An 18837-nucleotide genomic window follows, 5' to 3' on the forward strand; every position below is an offset into this window, starting at 1 on the left:
CCCCTCTCTATGGGAGCGTACCGGCCGGTGGGAGGCTATTGGTGGTAGTAGGCGGTCCCGCAAGTACCCGGGTCCTAAGCCATGGAGCGCTTTAAAGGTGGTAACCAAGACCTTGAAGCGCACCCGGAAGACCACCGGGAGCCAGTGCAGCTCGCGCAGGAGAGGTGTTACATGGGAACGCCATGTCGCTCCCATTACCACCCGCGCGGCCGCACTCTGCGCCAGTTGGAGCCTCCGGGTGCTCCTCAAGGGGAGCCCCATGTAGAGAGCGTTGCAATAGTCCAGGCGGGAGGTGACAAGGGCATGAGTGACCGTGCGTAAAGAGTCCCGATCCAGAAAGGGACGCAACTGGCGAATCAGGCGAACCTGATGAAAAATCCTCCCAGTCACGGCCGTCAAGTGCTCTTCTAAAGACAGCCGTGAATCCAGGAGGACGCCCAAGTTGCGAGCCCTCTCCGTGGGGGCCAATGATTCGCCCCCAATAGTCAGTGATGGCGTCAACTGACTATATCGGGACGTCGGAAACCACAGCCACTCGGTCTTGGATGGGTTGAGCCTGAGCCTGTTCCTCCCCATCCAGATCCGTACGGCCTCCAGGCACTGGGACATCACTTCAAGGGCATCGTTGGGGTGATCCGGGGTGGAGATGTACAGCTGGGTGTCGTCAGCTTACTGATGGTACTCCACCCCGAAACCACGGATGATCTCGCCCAGCGGCTTCACATAAATGTTGAACAGGAGAGGCGAGAGGACCGACCCTTGCGGCACCCCACATATGAGGGGCCTCGGGGCCGACCTCTGTCCCCCTGTCAACACAGACTGCGACCGGTCAGAGAGAAAGGAGGAGAACCACCGCAACACAGTGCCTCCCACCCCCAACTCTTCCAACCGGTGCAGCATGATACCATGGTCGATGGTATCAAAAGCCGCTGAGAGATCTAACAGGACCAGGACAGAGGAGCACCCCCTGTCCCGAGCCCTCCAGAGATCATCAACCAACGCGACCAATGCCGTTTCCGTGCTGTACCCGGGCCTGAAGCCTGACTGGAACGGATCCAGATACGTCGTTTCATCCAGGTGCTGGGGGAGCTGTTGCGCGACCACACTCTCAACAACCTTCGCAACAAAGCGAAGATTGGAGACCGGACGATAATTTACCAACATTGCCGGGTCCAGGGAAGGCTTCTTGAGGAGAGGCCTCACCACCGCCTCTTTCAAGGCGGCGGGAAAATCACCCTCACTCAGCGAAGCGTTTATAATCCCCTGGAGCCAGCCTCGTGTCACTTCCCGGGAAGCCAGTACTAACCAGGAAGGACACGGGTCCAATAAACAAGTGGTCGCGTTCAGTCTACCCAGAATCCTGTCCACGTCCTCAGGGGTCACAGGATCAAACTCATCCCAGATAATATTCTCAAGACCTGCCCCTGTCTCTCCCCCTGAGACTACCCAGTCGGAGTCCAAATCTTCCCGAATCTGAGTGATTTTGTCATACAGATACTGAACAAAATCCTCGGCTCTACCCTCCAAGGGGTCCTCCCGCGCTTCCTGGTGGAGCAGGGAGCGGGTCACCCTAAAGAGGGCGGCCGGGCGATTATCTGATGACGCAATAAGAGCAGCAAAATAACTACATTTCGCTGCTTTTATCGCCACTAAGTAATTCCTAATGTGGGATCTTACTAGTGTCCGGTCAGATTCAAGAAGACTGGCCCTCCAACTACTCTCTAGGCGTCTTTTCCGGCGCTTCAACTCCCTCAGCTCCTCGGTAAACCAAGGAGCCAATTGAGATCAGCACCGGGTCAGAGGCCGCAAAGGCACGACCCGATCCAGAGCACCAGCAGCCGCCCTATCCCAGGCGGCCACCAGGTCTCCAGTCGAGGCGTGTGCCAGAACCTCAGGAAATGGCCTAAGCTCCGTCTGGAATCTGTCAGGTTCCATCAGGCGCCTGGGGCGGAACCATCTGACCGGCTCCGCCTCCCTGCGGCGGGGTGCAGCGGTTCGAAAGTCGAGACGAAGGAGAGAGTGATCTGACCATGACAAGGGTTCAGTAACTATATCCCCTATATCAAGATCCCTCAACCACTGTCCAGAGACAAAAACCAGATCCAGCGTGTTTCCCCCTGTGTGGGTAGGGCCATGAATTAACTGGGTCAGGTCCATAGCTGTCATGGAAGCCATGAACTCCCGAGCCATCTCTGACGTCTCACCCACGGACGGCAGGTTGAAATCCCCCATAACCATAAGCTTAGGGGTATCAACCGCCACCGCGGCGATGACGTTGAGTAGCTCAGGCAGGGCTGTTGCCACGTGGCAGGGAGCCAGGTACGTGATCAGCAAACCCATCTGAACCCCATGACCCCATTTCACAAAAAGGGATTCACAGCCGGCCGTCTGAGGAACAGTGGCCTCCCTTGGTCTCAGACCTTCTTTAATGATAACCGCTACCCCCCCGCCCCTCCCCTGTGACCTCGGCTGATGGAATGCTTGGAAACCTGGCGGGCACATTTCAACGAGGGGAACCCCCCCCTCCTGGCCCAACCAGGTCTCCGTAATACCTGCCAGGTCCGCACCCCCCTCCTGAACAAGATCACAGATGGAAGTTATTTGAGTTGCCTCTTCAGGATCTGGCCTTCATAGAGCAGTCAGGGTTGATCTCCTCTAGGACTGACCGGTTTGTTCGCCTTGCAGTCAAATACCAATAATAATAATACTATTAATTATAATATTATTAATAATATTTAATATTAACATTATTATCAATAATAATTAACGTTATAATTATCATAATTAATGTAAATTAATTATAAATATATATAATTATAAATACAATAATTAATTAACATTAATAATATTACAAAGTAATTACAATTATACGCATTGATAAATTACTTAAATGCAATTAAACATGATTCATAACAATATATTTATTTATTTATTTATTGGTTCGATTTATATGCCGCCCTTCTCCGGAGACTCAGGGCAGCTTACAATGCGTTAAGCAATAGTCTTCATACTTTTTGTATATACCTGCTTAGTAGGGATTTCGGCCCCCCCAAGCGGTGTTCTATTTTATACAAAGTCAGCTTATTGCCCCCACAATCCGGGTCCTCATTTTACCTACCTCGGAAGGATGGAAGGCTGAGTCAACCTCGAGCCTGGTGAGATTTGAACTTGCAGTAATTGCAGGCAGCTGGTGCTACTTAACAGTACTTTAGTCTGCTGCGCCACCAAGGCTCTATAATAATACTAATCCTCTTGCACTTATGTTTATTTCTCCTTTTTTCTAGTCTGTCTCCAAGAAGATCCACAATGAAGTCAAGTTACACAGACCACAATATAGACATGAAAATACAGATAGTCCTTGAGTTACAGCTGTTCATTTAGTGACTATTCAGAGTTACACTGAAAAATGTGACTTAGGACCGTTTTTCACACTTATGACCATGGCACCATCCCCACAGCCAGGAGAACAAAATTCAGACACTTGGCAAATGACTCATATTTCACTGCAGTGATTCACTTAACAACTGTGGCGAGAAAGGTCACAAAATGGGGGCAAAACTTACTTAACAAATGTGTCACTTAGCCACATCAATTTGAGGTGTCGTAAGTCGAGGACTACCTGTACCAGAGGTGGGTTTCAGCAGGTTCTGACCAGTTCTGGAGAACCGGTAGCGGAAATTTTGAGTAGTTCGGAGAACCGGTAGTAAAAATTCTGACTGGCCCCGCCCTCATCTATTCTCTGCCTCCCGAGTCCCAGCTGATCGGGAGGAAATGGGGATTTTACAGTATCCTTCTCCCCCGGAGTGGGGTGGGAATGGGGATTTTACAGTATCCTTCCCCTGCTACACCCACCAAGCCACACCCACAGAACCGGTAGTAAAAAATTTTGAAACCCATCACTGATCTATACTTCACGCAAGACTGGCTGGGGAATTCTGGGAGTTGAAGTCCACCTATCTTAAAAATGCTGCGGTCGAGTATCAGTGGAACAATGGCCACTTTATAGGATCAGCATATAAATTATGTGAAGGTGTATGGTTCTCATTCTAAGCAGTTATTAAGTGAATCATGAGGTCCTTACGCGAATCTGACTTCCCCCCATTGACTTTGTTTGCTGGAAGATGGCTGGGAACCCAGGACACTCCAACATATGAAGAACGGTTGCAGGAACTGGGTATGTCCAGTTTAATGAAAAGAAGGACCAGGGGAGACATGATAGCAGTATATTCCAGTATCTCAGGGGCTGCCCCAAAGAAGAGGGAGTCAAGCTATTCTCCAAAGCACCTGAAGGCAGGACAAGAAGCAACGGGTGGAAACTAATCAAGGAGAGAAGCAACCTGGAATTAAGGAGAAACTTCCTGACAGTGAGAACAATTAATCAGTGGAACCACTTTTTTTTTTTTAAATTTGATTTATATGCCGCCCTTCTCCGGAGACTCAGGGCGGCTTACAATGCGTTAAGCAATAGCCTTCATCCTTTTGTATATTTATACAAAGTCAGCTTATTGCCCCCACAACTGGGTCCTCAATTTACCTACCTTAGAAAGGATGGAAGGCTGAGTCAACCTTGAGCCTTGGAGAGATTCGAACCTGCAGTAATTGCAGGCAGCTGCTCTTAATAACAGGGTGCTTTAGACCACTGTACTACCAAGGCTCTTTGCCTTGTAGTACAGTGGTACTTGCGAATGTTGTGAATGCTCCAACACTGGAAGTTTTTAAGAAGATGTTGGATAACCATTTGTCTGAAGTGGTGTAGGGTTTCCTGCCGAAGCAGGAGGTTGGACTAGAAGACCTCCAAGGTCCCTTCCACCTCTGTTATTCTATTCTATTCTATTCTATTCTATTCTATTCTATTCTATTCTATTCTATTCTATTCTATTCTATTCTATTCTACTCTACTGTACTCTACTCTACTGTACTCTACTCTACTCTACTCTACTCTACTCTACTCTACTCTACTCTATTCCCCATTCCCCATTCTATTCTATTCTATTCTATTCTATTCTATTCTATTCTATTCTATTCTATTCTATTCTACTCTACTCTACTCTACTCTACTCTACTCTACTCTACTCTACTCTATTCCCCATTCCCCATTCCCCATTCCCCATTCTATTCTATTCTATTCTATTCTATTCTATTCTATTCTATTCTATTCTATTCTATTCTATTCTATTAACTGTCATAAAGCGTCCGAATTTTGATCTCATCACCATGGGGATGCGACAAGGGCTGGCCGTGAATCACTTTTTCTAATGCCGTTGTAACATCGAAGCATCATTAAACGAATGGTTGTAAGTCGAGGACTACGTATCATGGCGAGGAGGGTAACTAACCTTGACTTTCCCAGTCTTGACGGCCAGCGTTAAAGGAGTCAGCTGTTTCTTGTTTTTAATCGCTTCCAATTTGCAGGAACGGTCAATCTCGACCCCTTTCATCAAGATCATGTTGTACATGTTGACCACGAGCCTGGTGTTCTTCTCCGTGTCATTGGCCACCATCACCAGCGCATGGAGGACAGTGTTGCCCATGGAATCCTGTTCGGTCAGCCTGGCCTTCTGGTGAGGGTTATCCAGGAGGTACATGACCATCTCTGGCTGGTTGGTACAAGCAGCCAAGGACAGAGGAAGTTCACCTGGAAGAGAGAGGACGATGGGCCAAGGTTGCATTGAGCATCTAGATCAGAGGTGTCCAACCTTGGCCACTTGTAAGACCTGTGGACTTCAACTCTCAGAATTCCCCAGCCAGCAGGTCTATTGAGTGACCAAGGTTGAAGTCTACAGGTCTATAACTCCCAGAATTCCCCAGACAGCAGGTCTTATTATTTAAGCAAATATTATTATTATTATTATTATTATTATTATTATTATTATTATTATTATTATTATTATTTAGTCTTTAGTGAGATTCACAGCCTTTGAGGCTGGTTAATGGCTCAGCAGCTCGAGTCCTAACCAAGGACCTAGGAACTGTTAAACTATTGTCGGAGGATGTAAGCTCTTCCGAGTAAGTCAATATTATTATTATTATTATTATTATTATTATTATTATTATTATTATTATTATTATTTAGTCTTTAGTGAGATTCACAGCCTTTGAGGCTGGTTAATGGCTCAGCAGCTCGAGTCCTAACCAAGGACCTAGGAACTGCCAAGGTATCGTCGGAGGATGTAAGCTGTTCCGAGTAAGGTGGTTTTTTGTAGAGTCAAAATGTTCAAGACCGGTAAATTTAGAATTTCTAAATAGTGGGGTAGCCCTTTGGGTATTGCTCCAAGGGCTCCAATTACAATCGGGATTATTATTATTATTATTATTATTATTATTATTATTATTATTATTTAAGCAAATAATAGATACAAACTCAAGTTAAACCGTTCCAAACTCGATTGCAGAAAATACGACTTCAGTAACAGAGTGGTCAATGCCTGGACTGCACTACCTGTAGTTTCTTCCCCAAACCCCCAAAACTTTAACCTTAAACTGTCTACTGTTGACCTCACCCCATTCCTAAGAGGTCTGTAAGGGGCGTGCATAAGTGCACCAGCGTGCCTACCGTCCCTGTCCTAATATTCCTTTTTACTGACTCTTTTCATGTATTCAAATTATGTTTATACTTTTACCTGTTATCTTATACATGCTTGACAAATAAATAAAATAAACTAACCAACTAAGTCTTGTGGACTTCAACTCCCAGAATTCCCCAGCCAGCAGGTCTTCGATCGGCCTTGGTGGAAGTCCACAGGTCTTTAAATCTTGTGGAGTTCAACTCCCAGAATTGGCTGGCTGGCCTGGGGAATTCTGGGAGTTGAAGTCCACAGGTCTTCAAGTGGCCATGGTTGGCCCACCTCTGATCTGCAGTGTGTCAGCATTCTGATGCTGCCATAAAAAGACGAGGCTTGACTTTTCACCTACTTATTTTCTCTGTAGATAATATCCCCTAGGAGATGGGATGGGAGGGGGGAACATTCCTGTGGGGTGAGGTCAGAAGCTGGGGAGACTGACTTGGAAGATGGCCAATGAGAAGATGAGAATTGGGGAACGGAAAGGGAAGGGTTTGGGGGTCAGAGGGTTAGTATCGGCTACGACGAAGTCGGGGCCAGATCTGTCGTACTCAATAAATGGAATATTTCAGCAAAGATTAATTGCTTGGGAGTGCAATTTATTTGAGATGACATCGACACCTGACACAGTGTCTCCCAGAGAGGGAGGATATCAAATCCCCTTTGCTGATGAAAACAAGGATGCCTGCAGGAGCGGTAAAAATTTTAAAAAAGGCAAAATGCACCCACAACATTTGTCCTCATGCCATACCGAAATAAAAGTGAAGGTCTTTGTAGTCCTGCTGGAACAAAAAACCAGAAGCCTTCATGTGGACATCAGCCTCGTTCTCCACCAGGAGCTTCACAAAATCTAAGCTCCTCTTCTCGATGGCGATGTGGAGAGCTGTTTGGCCTGCAGAGGAGGGGAGAAACGGCACCGAAGAAAGATGGAAGGGTTTATCAGAGATGTCCACACACGTTTCGGTCAAAAAGGCCAAGATGGCAGCCACCGCAGGGCCCTCAAAGGTCCACTTGTTTTCTTGTCTGAAAAAGCTCCATTATTTTTTTTAACCGTACCACTAACGGAGCACTAAATTCCCTCTAATTTCCCTGCATTTCCAAGGATGGGATGGGGTTTCAAGAATGGGAAGAGAACAGCCCCCTTAAGGTCCCCTACGATGGCGGTGGCCATTTTGACTTTTATGACCACACTCCTGGCTGTCTGTTCAGAAAGGCACACGGGTTTGTTATGTCAACATTGGGGGAGGGCATGGAAATTGATGAAATGAATAAACATTCCCCGAATTTGTTGGCTAAAATATTATGGGATTTCCATAAGATCGAGGAGGAGGAGGAGGAGGAGGAGGAGGAAGAAGAAGAAGAAGAAGAAGAAGAAGAAGAAGAAGAAGAAGAAGAAGAAGAAGAAGAAGAAGAAGAAGAAGAAGAAGAAGAAGAAATAGTAGTAGTAGTGGTGGAGGAGGAAGACAAAGAGGAAGAAGAGGAAGAAGAAGAAGAGGAGGAGGAAGAAGAAGTAATAGCAGTAGTACTAGTGGAGGAAGAAGAGGAGGAGGAAGAAGAAGAAGTAGTAGTAGTGGTGGGATTCAGCCAGTTCGCACCACTTCGGGAGAACCGGTTGTTAACTTTCTGAGCAGTTTGGTGAACTGGTTGTTGGAAGAAATCATTAGGGCAGAGAACTGGTTGTTAAATTATTTGAATCCCACCACTGAGTAGTAGTAATAGTGGTAGTAGTAGTGGAGGAGGAAGAAGAGGAGGAGGAAGAGGAGGAAGAAGAAGAAGAAGAGGAGGAGGAGGAGGAGGAGGAGGAGGAGGAGGAAGAGGAAGAGGAGGCAGAGGAGGAGGAGGAGGAATGGGGAGGAGGAGGAAGAAGAAGAAGAAGTAGTAGTAGTAATAGTAGTAGTGGTGGTGGAGGAGGAAGAAGAGGAGGAGGAGGAAGAAGAAGAAGAAATAGTAGTAGTAGTAGTGGAGGAGGAAGAAGAAGAGGAGGAGGAGGAAAAGGAAGAAGAGGAGGCAGAGGAGGAGGAGGAGGAAGGAAGGAATTAAGGAAGGAAGGAAGGAAGGAAGGAAGGAAGGAAGGAAGGAAGGAAGGAAAGAAGGAAGGAAGGAAGGAAGTTCCAACCTATCCCAACTGAAGATCTCCTTCCAGCCACCCCATCCTAGAAAACAGAGTCCTCCACCCTCAACGTCCCATGAAGAAGCCTGACCTTTGTAGTAGCTGCCAGTGCAAGCGGCGTTGACCAAAGACTTGGGGTTCTGGGTCTCCTTGTCTATCTTCAAGAGCTCAGGGATGGTGGGGTTCTTCCCGTCTTTCAAATAGAGCAAGGCCTTCATCAAACAGGTCTTGCCGGTCTTCCCATCTGGAAGAAAGAAGCCCAGGGAAGGAAGCTTAGGTGATGCCTGCCCCGTCTTCCATCTTCCTAAGGCGGTGTTCCTTCACGTTGGCCACCTGAAGATGGGTGGACTTCAACTCCCAGAATTCCAGAAAAGCAAAGCTGGCTGGGAAATTCCTGAAGTTGAAGTCCACTCATCTTCAAGAGGCCAAACAGTGTCCCAGAGTCTTTCCAAGGTTCACTTTTCCCACCTTGGAAACTTTCCAGACATGAGTTGCTTCTCCCACCACCCAGACAGCAACAAACAAGTGCTTAGGCGCATGGGAACTATAGTCCAGCCCCATCTCTCTGTAAAGGCTCACGTTGGGGAGACTCAGCAAACTAGTTGAGGAATTTGGAGAACATCTAGAGATGGAGGCACCCGTTGCTTCTAGTGTTGTGGCCCCGCCCTCTGAGCCTGTCCCATCGGAGGAAGAAAACTCCGAGCATGAGGAAGAGGAGTCAGCCAGGCCTCCCTCTCCAGGCCCCTCCCCTCTGGCATTGTCTCAAGTGCCGGCCGAGGGAGAGGAGACAGCTGGTTCGGATCAGAGTGATGACGAAACATCATTCCTGGACGCACGCCTCCGAAGGCGTGATAAACGTTTGCAGCAGCTTAGGAGGCATGCTAGGGATTAGAACTGAGTCACTGGACCACACCCCAGAGACTATATAATAGAGGGTGGTGGTCAAGGATCCTTGTGACGAACAAAGCAAACCTTAGATAGTCACTAAAGCCTCGTCCGGAACTGCTGAGAGAAAGATTTAAAGTGTCGGACATTTGGACTCTTGAGTATTTATCTTTCTGTTTTACTTTGAAAATAAAGTCACTTGGCAGACGGTGTGTCTATCGCTGCCAAGTGGGAGATAAGACCTGGGTGCGTTCCAAAGTGTTTCCTTAACCCTTGACTGGCTGTGTTTGTGTGTGTGTGGGTACGGGGACAGATCATCTAGCATCTTCAGAGGGGGTTTGGGCTACCAGATCCTAGCCCACCCAAGGTCCAGCAGAATCTGGGTTGGGGGGGGCAGCTGCAGCCCAAATGTAATCTAATTTAATTTAATTAATTAAATTTACATGCCGCCCCTCTCCGAAGACTCAGGCGCAGACAAGGGCATTCTGTAATTTTGCACCCATGGGATGCTTTCTCAGGTGCTCCAAATGAACATTACAAAACAGATGTTGAAGCTTTGGAGAAACTGCAAAGAAACTGCAACTAAGATGATTCATAGGCTTGGAGGCTAAAGCGCATGAAGAATGCTCTTTTAAGTCTTGTGGACTTCAACTCGGGACTCGTTACGCACAGTCACTCATGCCCTCGTCACCTCCCGCCTGGACTATTGCAACGCTCTCTACATGGGGCTCCCCTTGAGGAGCACCCGGAGGCTCCAACTGGCGCAGAGTGCGGCCGCGCGGGTGGTAATGGGAGCGACATGGCGTTCCCATGTAACACCCCTCCTGCGCGAGCTGCACTGGCTCCCGGTGGCCTTCCGGGTGCGCTTCAAGGTTTTGGTTACCACCTTTAAAGCGCTCCATGGCTCGGGACCTGGGTACTTGCGGGACCGCCTACTACCACAAATAGCCTCCCACCGGCCGGTACGCTCCCACAGAGAGGGGCTCCTCCGGGTGCCGTCGGCCAGGCAATGTCGACCGGCGGCCCCCAGGGGGAGAGCCTTCTCTGTGGGGGCACCTACTATCTGGAACGAGCTCCCCCCGGAGATACGGAGGATCCCGGATCTGCGCACCTTCCGCCGCGCCTTAAAGACCTTTTCATTTCACCAGGCGAGCCTGGCCTAATTTTCTCCCTCTTTTATAAAAGATTTTTAATTTTTAATATTTTTTAGTATTTTATATATTCAAATTTTAAAATTGGTTTTAAATTGATTGGGGTTTTAATTTTTAACTGGGTTGTTTTAAATTGAGGGCCGAAATTATTTAATGTCTTTTAAACTGCTTTTAAATTTTATATGTTATGTTTTATCTCGGCTGTTCACCGCCCTGAGTCCTGTTGGAGAAGGGCGGTATGAAAATCAAATAAATAAATAAATAAATAAATAAATAAACAAACAAACAAACAAACTCCACAAGGAAGTGGGTTTGGCTAGTCTAGAGAAAAGAAGGACTAGGGCGATACATGATAGCAGTGTTCCAAAATTAAGGAGTCAACTTATTTTCCAAAGCAAAACCAGAAGGCAAGTCAACAAACAGTGGATAGAAACTAACCAAGGAGAGAAGCAACCTGGAATTAAAGAGAAACTTCCTAACAGTGAGGAGGACAATTAACCAGTGGAACTGCTTGCCACCAGAAGTTGTGGGTGCTCCATCACTGGAGGTTTTAAAGAAGAGATTAGACAGCCATTTGTCTGAAACGGTATAGCAGGGGGTTGGACTAGATGACCTCCAAGGTCCCTTCCAGCTCTATTTTAATTGACACACACACCCCGTTCAACTCTGAGCTGCAAATATTCCCTTCTAGGGACAGCTCTATGAGGCTTGCCTTGTTTTTACGCTGATGTAAAGACATGAGAGTCAGCAAGGAACAGTAAGCAATTTACCTCTAAAAATAGAGTCAGTGAGATGGCTGGACTTTTTCCACAGATAATCGCCCAGGCCATTAAGCAGTTCAGGATTTCCCGCAACCACGGCTTGAAAAATACGCTCCCTGTCGAAGGAATTTGGATCACGCGGTCTGCAAAAGAGAAAAGAAAGGAAAAAGATCCAGGCAAGATTCAGTCCTTCGGTCCACGAAAGCTAGCTGGTGATTTTGGCTCAATTACCAGGAGAGCGTGAGTTCTAGTCCCTGCCTTATCCATGAAAGTTGCCTGGATGCCTTTGAGTCAATCAACAAGAGACGGAGAGTTCTGGTTCCGCCTTAGCTATGAAAGTTGGCCAGGTGCCATTGGGCCAATCGCTAGGAGACAGTGAGTTCTAGTCCCACTTCAGCCATGAAATGCAGCTAGGTGCCATTGGGCCAATCAACTAGGAGACAGTGAGTTCTTGTCCCACTTCAGCCATGAAATGCAGCTAGGTGCCATTGGGCCAATCAACTAGGAGACAGTGAGTTCTAGTCCCACTTCAGCCATGAAATGCAGCTAGGTGCCATTGGGCCAATCAACTAGGAGACAGTGAGTTCTAGTCCCACTTCAGCCATGAAATGCAGCTAGGTGCCATTGGGCCAATCAACTAGGAGACAGTGAGTTTTAGTCCCACTTCAGCCATGAAATGCAGCTAGGTGCCATTGGGCCAATCAACTAGGAGACAGTGAGTTCTAGTCCTACTTCAGCCATGAAATGCAGCTAGGTGCCTTTGGGTCAATCACCAGAAGATGGTGATTTTCTTAACCACGGTGATGTGATTATTTATTTATTTATTTATTATTTTATTTTATTTTATTTTATTTTATTTTATTTTATTTTATTTTATTTTATTTTATTTTATTTTATTTTATTTTATTTTATTCAATTTGTATACCCCCTTCTCCTAGTGGACTCAGGGCGGTGCACAGCCAAAACTAAAACACATACCAATACAAAATTTAAAATTATTAAAAGAATTACATACTTTGGCCCAAATTTAAAACAATTCGAATTAAAACCCATTGACAAATTAAAAGCTAAAAAACTAAAAAAAAAGGGGGGGGGGTTTCATTAGCCTTAACCACGAAAGCTGGCTGGGTGACTTGTGGCCAATCACCAGGAGCTGGTGAGTTCTAGTCCCACCTCAGCCATGAAAGCCGGCTCATAGAATATAGATTAATAAAGTTGGAAGATTAACAATAGGTTAATAAGGTTAATAATAGGTTGGAAGGCTCGATGCCTTTGAGCCGATCACCAGGAGATGGTGAGTTCTAGTCCTGCCTTAGGCACGAAAGCTGGTTGGGTGACTTTGGGCCAATCCCTCTCTCAGCCAACCCAACTGAGAGTTGGGAAGGGGGAAGGTGCATTGGATGTGTTCACCGTCTTGAAGGATTTGTAAAAATAACGAAGGCAGGAAACAAACGAATAATTGTGTTTGTACATTGTTTTAAGACTCCTGCATAGGACAAAGCAACCCATAAGCCATAAGACAGAAATCAAGGCAAAATCTGCAAGTTCTCTCTGAGAACTCAGAGTATTATACAGTGTGGGAAAGGTGGTATGAATGGATGAATGATAGAATCAAAGTAGGAGTATAAGGTGCGATAAATAAATAGCAACAAATAGCTTAAGTGACACCTGATATATTTTATGCATGTATGTATAAACACTGCATATCCGATGTTAATAGAAATGAGATTTTTTTTTTCTGTATGTATATAAAATTCAATAAAGTATATTTAAATTGAAAATCTGCAAAATAATTCCCACCGTTATCAGTGATAAATTACTTTTTTTAAAAAAAAAAATTTGATTTATATGCCGCCCTTCTCCGGAGACTCAGGGCGGCTTACGGTGCGTTAAGCACTTCATACTTTTGTATATTTTATACAAAGTCAGCTTATTGCCCCCACAAACTGGGTCTTCAATTTACCTACCTTAGAAAGGATGGAAGGCTGAGTCAACCTTGAGCCTGGTGAGATTTGAACTTACAGTAATTGCAGACAGCTGGTGTTAAATTACAGTGCTTAGTCTGCAGAGCTATCCAGGCTCCTTACCTGTTAAGTCCTTGCCAATAATCCAGATTCACCCGAATCCGGGGTGAGGGAGGGGCTTCCGGCTGGAAAGGGGTCTCCAAGGGTGGCATTCCATGCTCCTCCCCAGCTGCCCCCTTCGCGGCTGCGTTTGAATCCTCTCTAGGGCCATGATGTGTCTCCAGGGGAATGACGGATTTCTTCATCGTCCTGACAGGGTGACAGTGGCAGGTGGGTCAAGGGCTAATCATAAGGGCAGGAAGACCTGGATAAGGAAGGGTTGGGGGGAAGAGATTGGCCTACAGGGATCTTGGAGTCTTAGTGGACAAAGAATTAAATAGGAGCCAGCTGTGTGCGGCAGCAGCCAAAAAAGCCAACGCAATCCTAAACTGCATTAACAGAGGGATACAATCAAGATCAAGAGAGGGAGGTACTAATACCCTTCTATAAAGCCTTAGTAAGGCCACACCAGTGGTGGGTTGCTCCCTGTTCGCACTGTTTCGCAAGAACCGGTAGTAAAAATTTGTAGTAGTTCGGAGAACCGGTAATAACATTGGCTGGCCATGCCCCCAATCCGGTCCCCCGCCCGGTCGCCGCTCGCTTACCCCGCCCACCTCATCAGAGGCTTTTTTTTTTTTTTACTTTTAAAAGCATTTTTTCTACAACCTCTTCGGCCGAAAAAATGCTTTTAAAAGTAAAAAAAAAAAGCCTCTGATGATCGCAGGAGGGGGGTCCCATGTGACCCCCCTCCTGCGCGAGCTGCACTGGCTCCCGGTGGTCTTCTGAGTGCGCTTCAAGGTTTTGGTTACCACCTTTAGAGCGCTCCATGGCTTAGGACCGGGGTATTTACGAGACTGCCTTCTGCTACCAATAGCCTCTCACCGACCAGTACGCTCCCATAGAGAGGGGCTCCTCCGGGTGCCGTCGGCCAAACAGTGTCGACTGGCGGCCCCCAGGAGGAGAGCCTTCTCTGTGGGGGCACCCGTCATCTGGAACGAGCTCCCCCCAGAGATACGGAGGATCCCGGATCTGCGCACGTTTCGTCGTGCTCTCAAAACTTTTTTATTTCAGCAGGCTGGCCTGGCCTAACTCTCCTCTTTTAAATTTTTAATTCGTTTGATTTGTTTTATAAATTGGGTGTTTTAATCTGTGTTTCGGCCAAAATATTTAATAATTTTAAGGGACTTTTAATGTTTGTACTGTCTGTATTTTATCTTGGCTGTTCACCGCCCTGAGTCCTCCGGGAGTAGGGCGGTATAGAAATGTGATAGATAAATAAATAAATAAATAAATAAGTAAGTAAGTAAGTAAGTAAGTAAGTAAGTAAATAAATAAATAAATAAATAAATAAATAAATAAATAAATAAATAAATAAATCACGCAGCTCAGCTGGGATTGCCAGAGGCTTTTTAAAGGCATTTAAGAGGTTGTAGGGGGGAAAAATGCCTTTAAAAGCCTCTGGTAATCCCAGCTGAGTTGCCTGATCCTCAGAGGCTTCTAAAAGCATTTTTTTCTGCAACCTCTTAAGGTTGTAGAAAAAATGCTTTTAAAAGTAAAAAACAACAACAAAAAAAAGCCTCTGATGAAGTTGGCGGGGTAAGTGAGCGGCGACCGGGCCGGGGACCGGTTCGGGGGCATGGCCAGCCAATGTTATTACCGGTTCTCCGAACTACTACAATTTTTTACTACTGGTTCTTGTGAACCGGTGCAAACCGGGAGCCACTAAACCAGGATGATGAGGGGCCTGGAGAATAAAACATACGATGAACGGTTGCAGGAACTGGGCATGGCTGATCTAGGGAAGAGAAGGACCAGGGGAGACAGGAGAGCATCTTCCAATATTTGAGGGGCTGCCCCAGAGAGGAGGAAGGGGGTCAGGCTATTTTCCAAAGCAAAAGGAAGGAAGGAAGGAAGGAAGGAGGGAGGGAGGGAGGGAGGGAGGGAAGGAAGGTGGAAGGGAGGGAAAGAAAGAAAGAGAGAGAGAGAGAGAGAAAGAAAGAAAGAAAGAAAGAAAGAAAGAAAGAAAGAAAGAAAGAAAGAAAGAAAGAAAGACAGACATCTGAATGAACCATAGATGGACAGAAGACATGGCTGATCTAGGGAAGAGAAGGACCAGGGGAGACAGGAGAGCATCTTCCAATATTTGAGGGGCTGCCCCAGAGAGGAGGAAGGGGGTCCAGCTATTTTCCAAAGCAAAAGGAAGGAAGGAAGGAAGGAAGGAGGGAGGGAGGGAAGGAAGGTGGAAGGGAGGGAAAGAGAGAGAGAGAGAGAGAGAGAAAGAGAGAGAAAGAAAGAAAGAAAGAAAGAAAGAAAGAAAGAAAGAAAGAAAGAAAGAAAGACATCTGAATGAACCATAGATGGACAGAAGACATGGCTAGTCTAGTGAAGAGAAGGACCAGGGGAGACAGGGGAGCATCTTCCAATATTTGAGGGGCTGCCACAGAGAGGAGGAAGGGGGTCAAGCTATTTTCCAAAGCAAAAGGAAGGAAGGAAGGAGGGAGGGAGGGAGGGAGAGAGGGAAGGAAGGTGGAAGGGAGGGAAAGAGAGAGAGAGAGAGAGAGAGAAAGAAAGAAAGAAAGAAAGAAAGAAAGAAAGAAAGAAAGAAAGAAAGAAAAGAAAGAAAAGAAAAGAAAAGAAAAGAAAAGAAAAGAAAGAAAGAAAGACATCTGAATGAACCATAGATGGACAGAAGACATGGCTAGTCTAGTGAAGAGAAGGACCAGGGGAGACAGGAGAGCATCTTCCAATATTTGAGGGGCTGCCCCAGAGAGGAGGAAGGGGGTCAAGCTGTTTTCCAAGGCACCCAAAGGCCAGACAAGGAACAATGAATGGGAACTGACCAAGGAGAGATTCAACCTGGAAATAAGGAGGAATTTTCTGACAGTGAGAAACAATCAACCTATGGAACAGAAGTTGTGGGAGCTTCATCACTGGAAGCTTTCAAGAAGAGACTGGACTGCCCTCTGTCAGAAATTAGGGTAGGGTCTCCTCCTTGGGCAGGGGGTCAGACTAGATGACCTCCAAGGTCCCTTCCAACAATCTGTTAAATCTGTTAAATGAAATGCATCCCATTAGTAGCAAAGTAAAAAATAAGCAATTACTGCCTCTGATCTAAAACAAAACTGCAAGTCCGCCTTTTCTCATCTCATTCCCCAGCCCAATTGTTTTATTTTAGGATGGGAAGGAGATACTCACTGAGGTTGGTTTTCACGATGCTTAATCTTCCCAAATCTCCAGCATCCTTTGCGGGGATCTTCAGCCATTGTTTTCCACCTGAACTTTGGCCCCCAACCCCAACACAACCACTCTGCGGCACGTCGGAAGAGCAGCGTTTCTACGCAGGGTAGCGAAGCCTCAAGTATCTCTGCCGGCCAGGATGTTTGCTACCATTATAAGCCTGAAAAGGAGGAAGTGGTCGGAGTTCTCAGGCTCGAGAAGACAAATTAGATCAGGCACCACAACTGTGAGATGTGGGCATTTCTTCAGTTCAGGTTTCAATTCGGAGGAACCGAGAACGATTTCTGACCTTTGTGCGTTTAACCCCTGTGTCTAAAGCAGAAAAACGGTGTCCCAATGCTTGTATGACGAAATTTCTTCACGAGCTAGAGGTCATCTAGTCCAACCCCCTGCTCAAGCAGGAGACCCTATACCATTTCAGACAGGTGGCTGTCCAATCTCTTCTTGAAAACTTCCAGTGTTGGAGCATTCACAACTTCTGGTGGCAAGTCGTTCCACTGATTAATTGTTCTCACCGTCAGGAAATTTCTCCTTAGTTCCAAGTTACTTCTCTCCTTAGTTCCAAGTTGCTTCTCTCCTTGATTCATTTCCATCTGTTGCATCTTGTCCTGCCTTCAGGGGCTTTGGAGTACAAGTGACCTCCCCCTCCTCTTTGGAGTGACCTCCCCCTCCTCTTTGGGGCAGCGCCTCAAATATTGGAACACTGCTCTCATGTCACCCACAAGACGATCTTATGCTCTCAACCTCTCCAGTCACCAGCTTGGCTGCATACTTTTGAAACAACCATGTTAGAGGTGTGGAAGGCATTGGAGCAGTGGTGGGTTCCTCCCGGTTCGGCCGAGCCGGTAGCGGTGACGATATGACGTCACCGAACCGGTTCTCCCCCCCCCACCCTCCCACCCACCCCCCACATTATTCTTACCTTTTATTTGGTCCCACCCCCAATCTATTGTTGCCTCCTGAGTCCCAGCTGATGACTAGAGGGAAAAAAACCTGTTTAAACTCTTGCCGGGGGGCTTCAAAGGGCCGCCCTACAGCTGATCAGTGTTAAAAGCAAACAAATGAGTCGGGTCGTAAGTGCGAGGACTGGTTGTAAGTGCGAGGACCCTCCAGAAATGACTCTGACCAGCTAGCCACGCCCACCTAGTCACATGACCTCCAAGCCACACCCACAAAATAAGCCACGCCCACAGAACCGGTAGTAAAAAAAATTAGAACCCACGCCTGCATTGGAGATTGTAGAACGTAGAGTATTAGAGCTGGAAGGGACGACCTCAGAAGTCCTCTAGTCCAACCCCATTCTCAGGCAGGAGACCCTATGCCATTGCAGACAGTTGGCTGTCCAGTCTCTTCTTCAAAACCTCCAGTGATGGAGCACCCACGACTTCTGGTGGCAAGCAGTTCCACTGATTAATTGTCCTCCTTAGTTCCAGGTTGCTTCTCTCCTTGATTAGTTTCCATCCGTTACTTCTTGTTCAGGTGCTTTAGAGAATAGCTTGATCCCTTCTTCTCTGTGGCAACCCCTCAGATACTGGAAGACTATCATTTATTTATTTTATTTTATTTTATTCAATTTGTATACCGCCCTTCTCCTAGTGGACTCAGGGCGGTGCACAGCCAGAACTAAAACACATACCAATACAAAATTTAAAATTATTAAAAGAATTACATACTTTGGCCCAAATTTAAAACAATTCAAATTAAAACCCATTGACAAATTAAAAGCTAAAAAACTAAAAAACTAAAAAGGGGGGAAGGGGTCACACCAGCCCTGCTTGATGGAAAAGAAAAGTTTTCAGGGCACGGCGAAAGACCCGGAGATCCAATATCCTTCGTATCTCCGGGGGCAAATCGTTCCAGAGGGCAGGAGCTGCCACAGAGAAGGCTCTCCCCCTGGGGGTCGCCAGCCGACATTGCCTGGCTGACGGCACCCTGAGGAGTCCCTCTCTGTGGGAGAGTACTGGTCGGTGGGAGGCTATCGGCGGCAGAAGGTGGTCCCGCAAATACCCAGGTCCTATGCCATGGAGGGCTTTAAAGGTGGTAACCAACACCTTGAAGCGCACCCGGAAG

At 46.7% G+C, this 18837-nt stretch overlaps 1 protein-coding gene across 1 annotated transcript in view; it reads right to left on the reverse strand.

The window, feature by feature from the left end:
* The window catches only part of LOC117658908 (transient receptor potential cation channel subfamily V member 2-like), a 40785-nt gene extending 23898 nt beyond the window's left edge, over positions 1 to 16887 (reverse strand). The window contains exons 1-6 of the mRNA XM_060692437.2: positions 16726 to 16887; positions 13555 to 13740; positions 11477 to 11610; positions 8762 to 8914; positions 7312 to 7452; positions 5337 to 5635 (exon numbers count right to left, since the gene is read on the reverse strand). Of these exons, the coding sequence (XP_060548420.2) occupies positions 5337 to 5635; positions 7312 to 7452; positions 8762 to 8914; positions 11477 to 11610; positions 13555 to 13740; positions 16726 to 16793 (981 nt within the window). The 5' untranslated portion in view covers positions 16794 to 16887. The remainder of the gene's footprint in view (positions 1 to 5336; positions 5636 to 7311; positions 7453 to 8761; positions 8915 to 11476; positions 11611 to 13554; positions 13741 to 16725) is intronic.
* Positions 16888 to 18837: the final 1950 nt, after the last annotated feature.

This window comes from Pantherophis guttatus, chromosome 1 (genome assembly GCF_059756535.1).
Source record: "Pantherophis guttatus breed Tessera chromosome 1, ASM5975653v1, whole genome shotgun sequence".
Taxonomy (NCBI): domain Eukaryota; kingdom Metazoa; phylum Chordata; class Lepidosauria; order Squamata; family Colubridae; genus Pantherophis; species Pantherophis guttatus.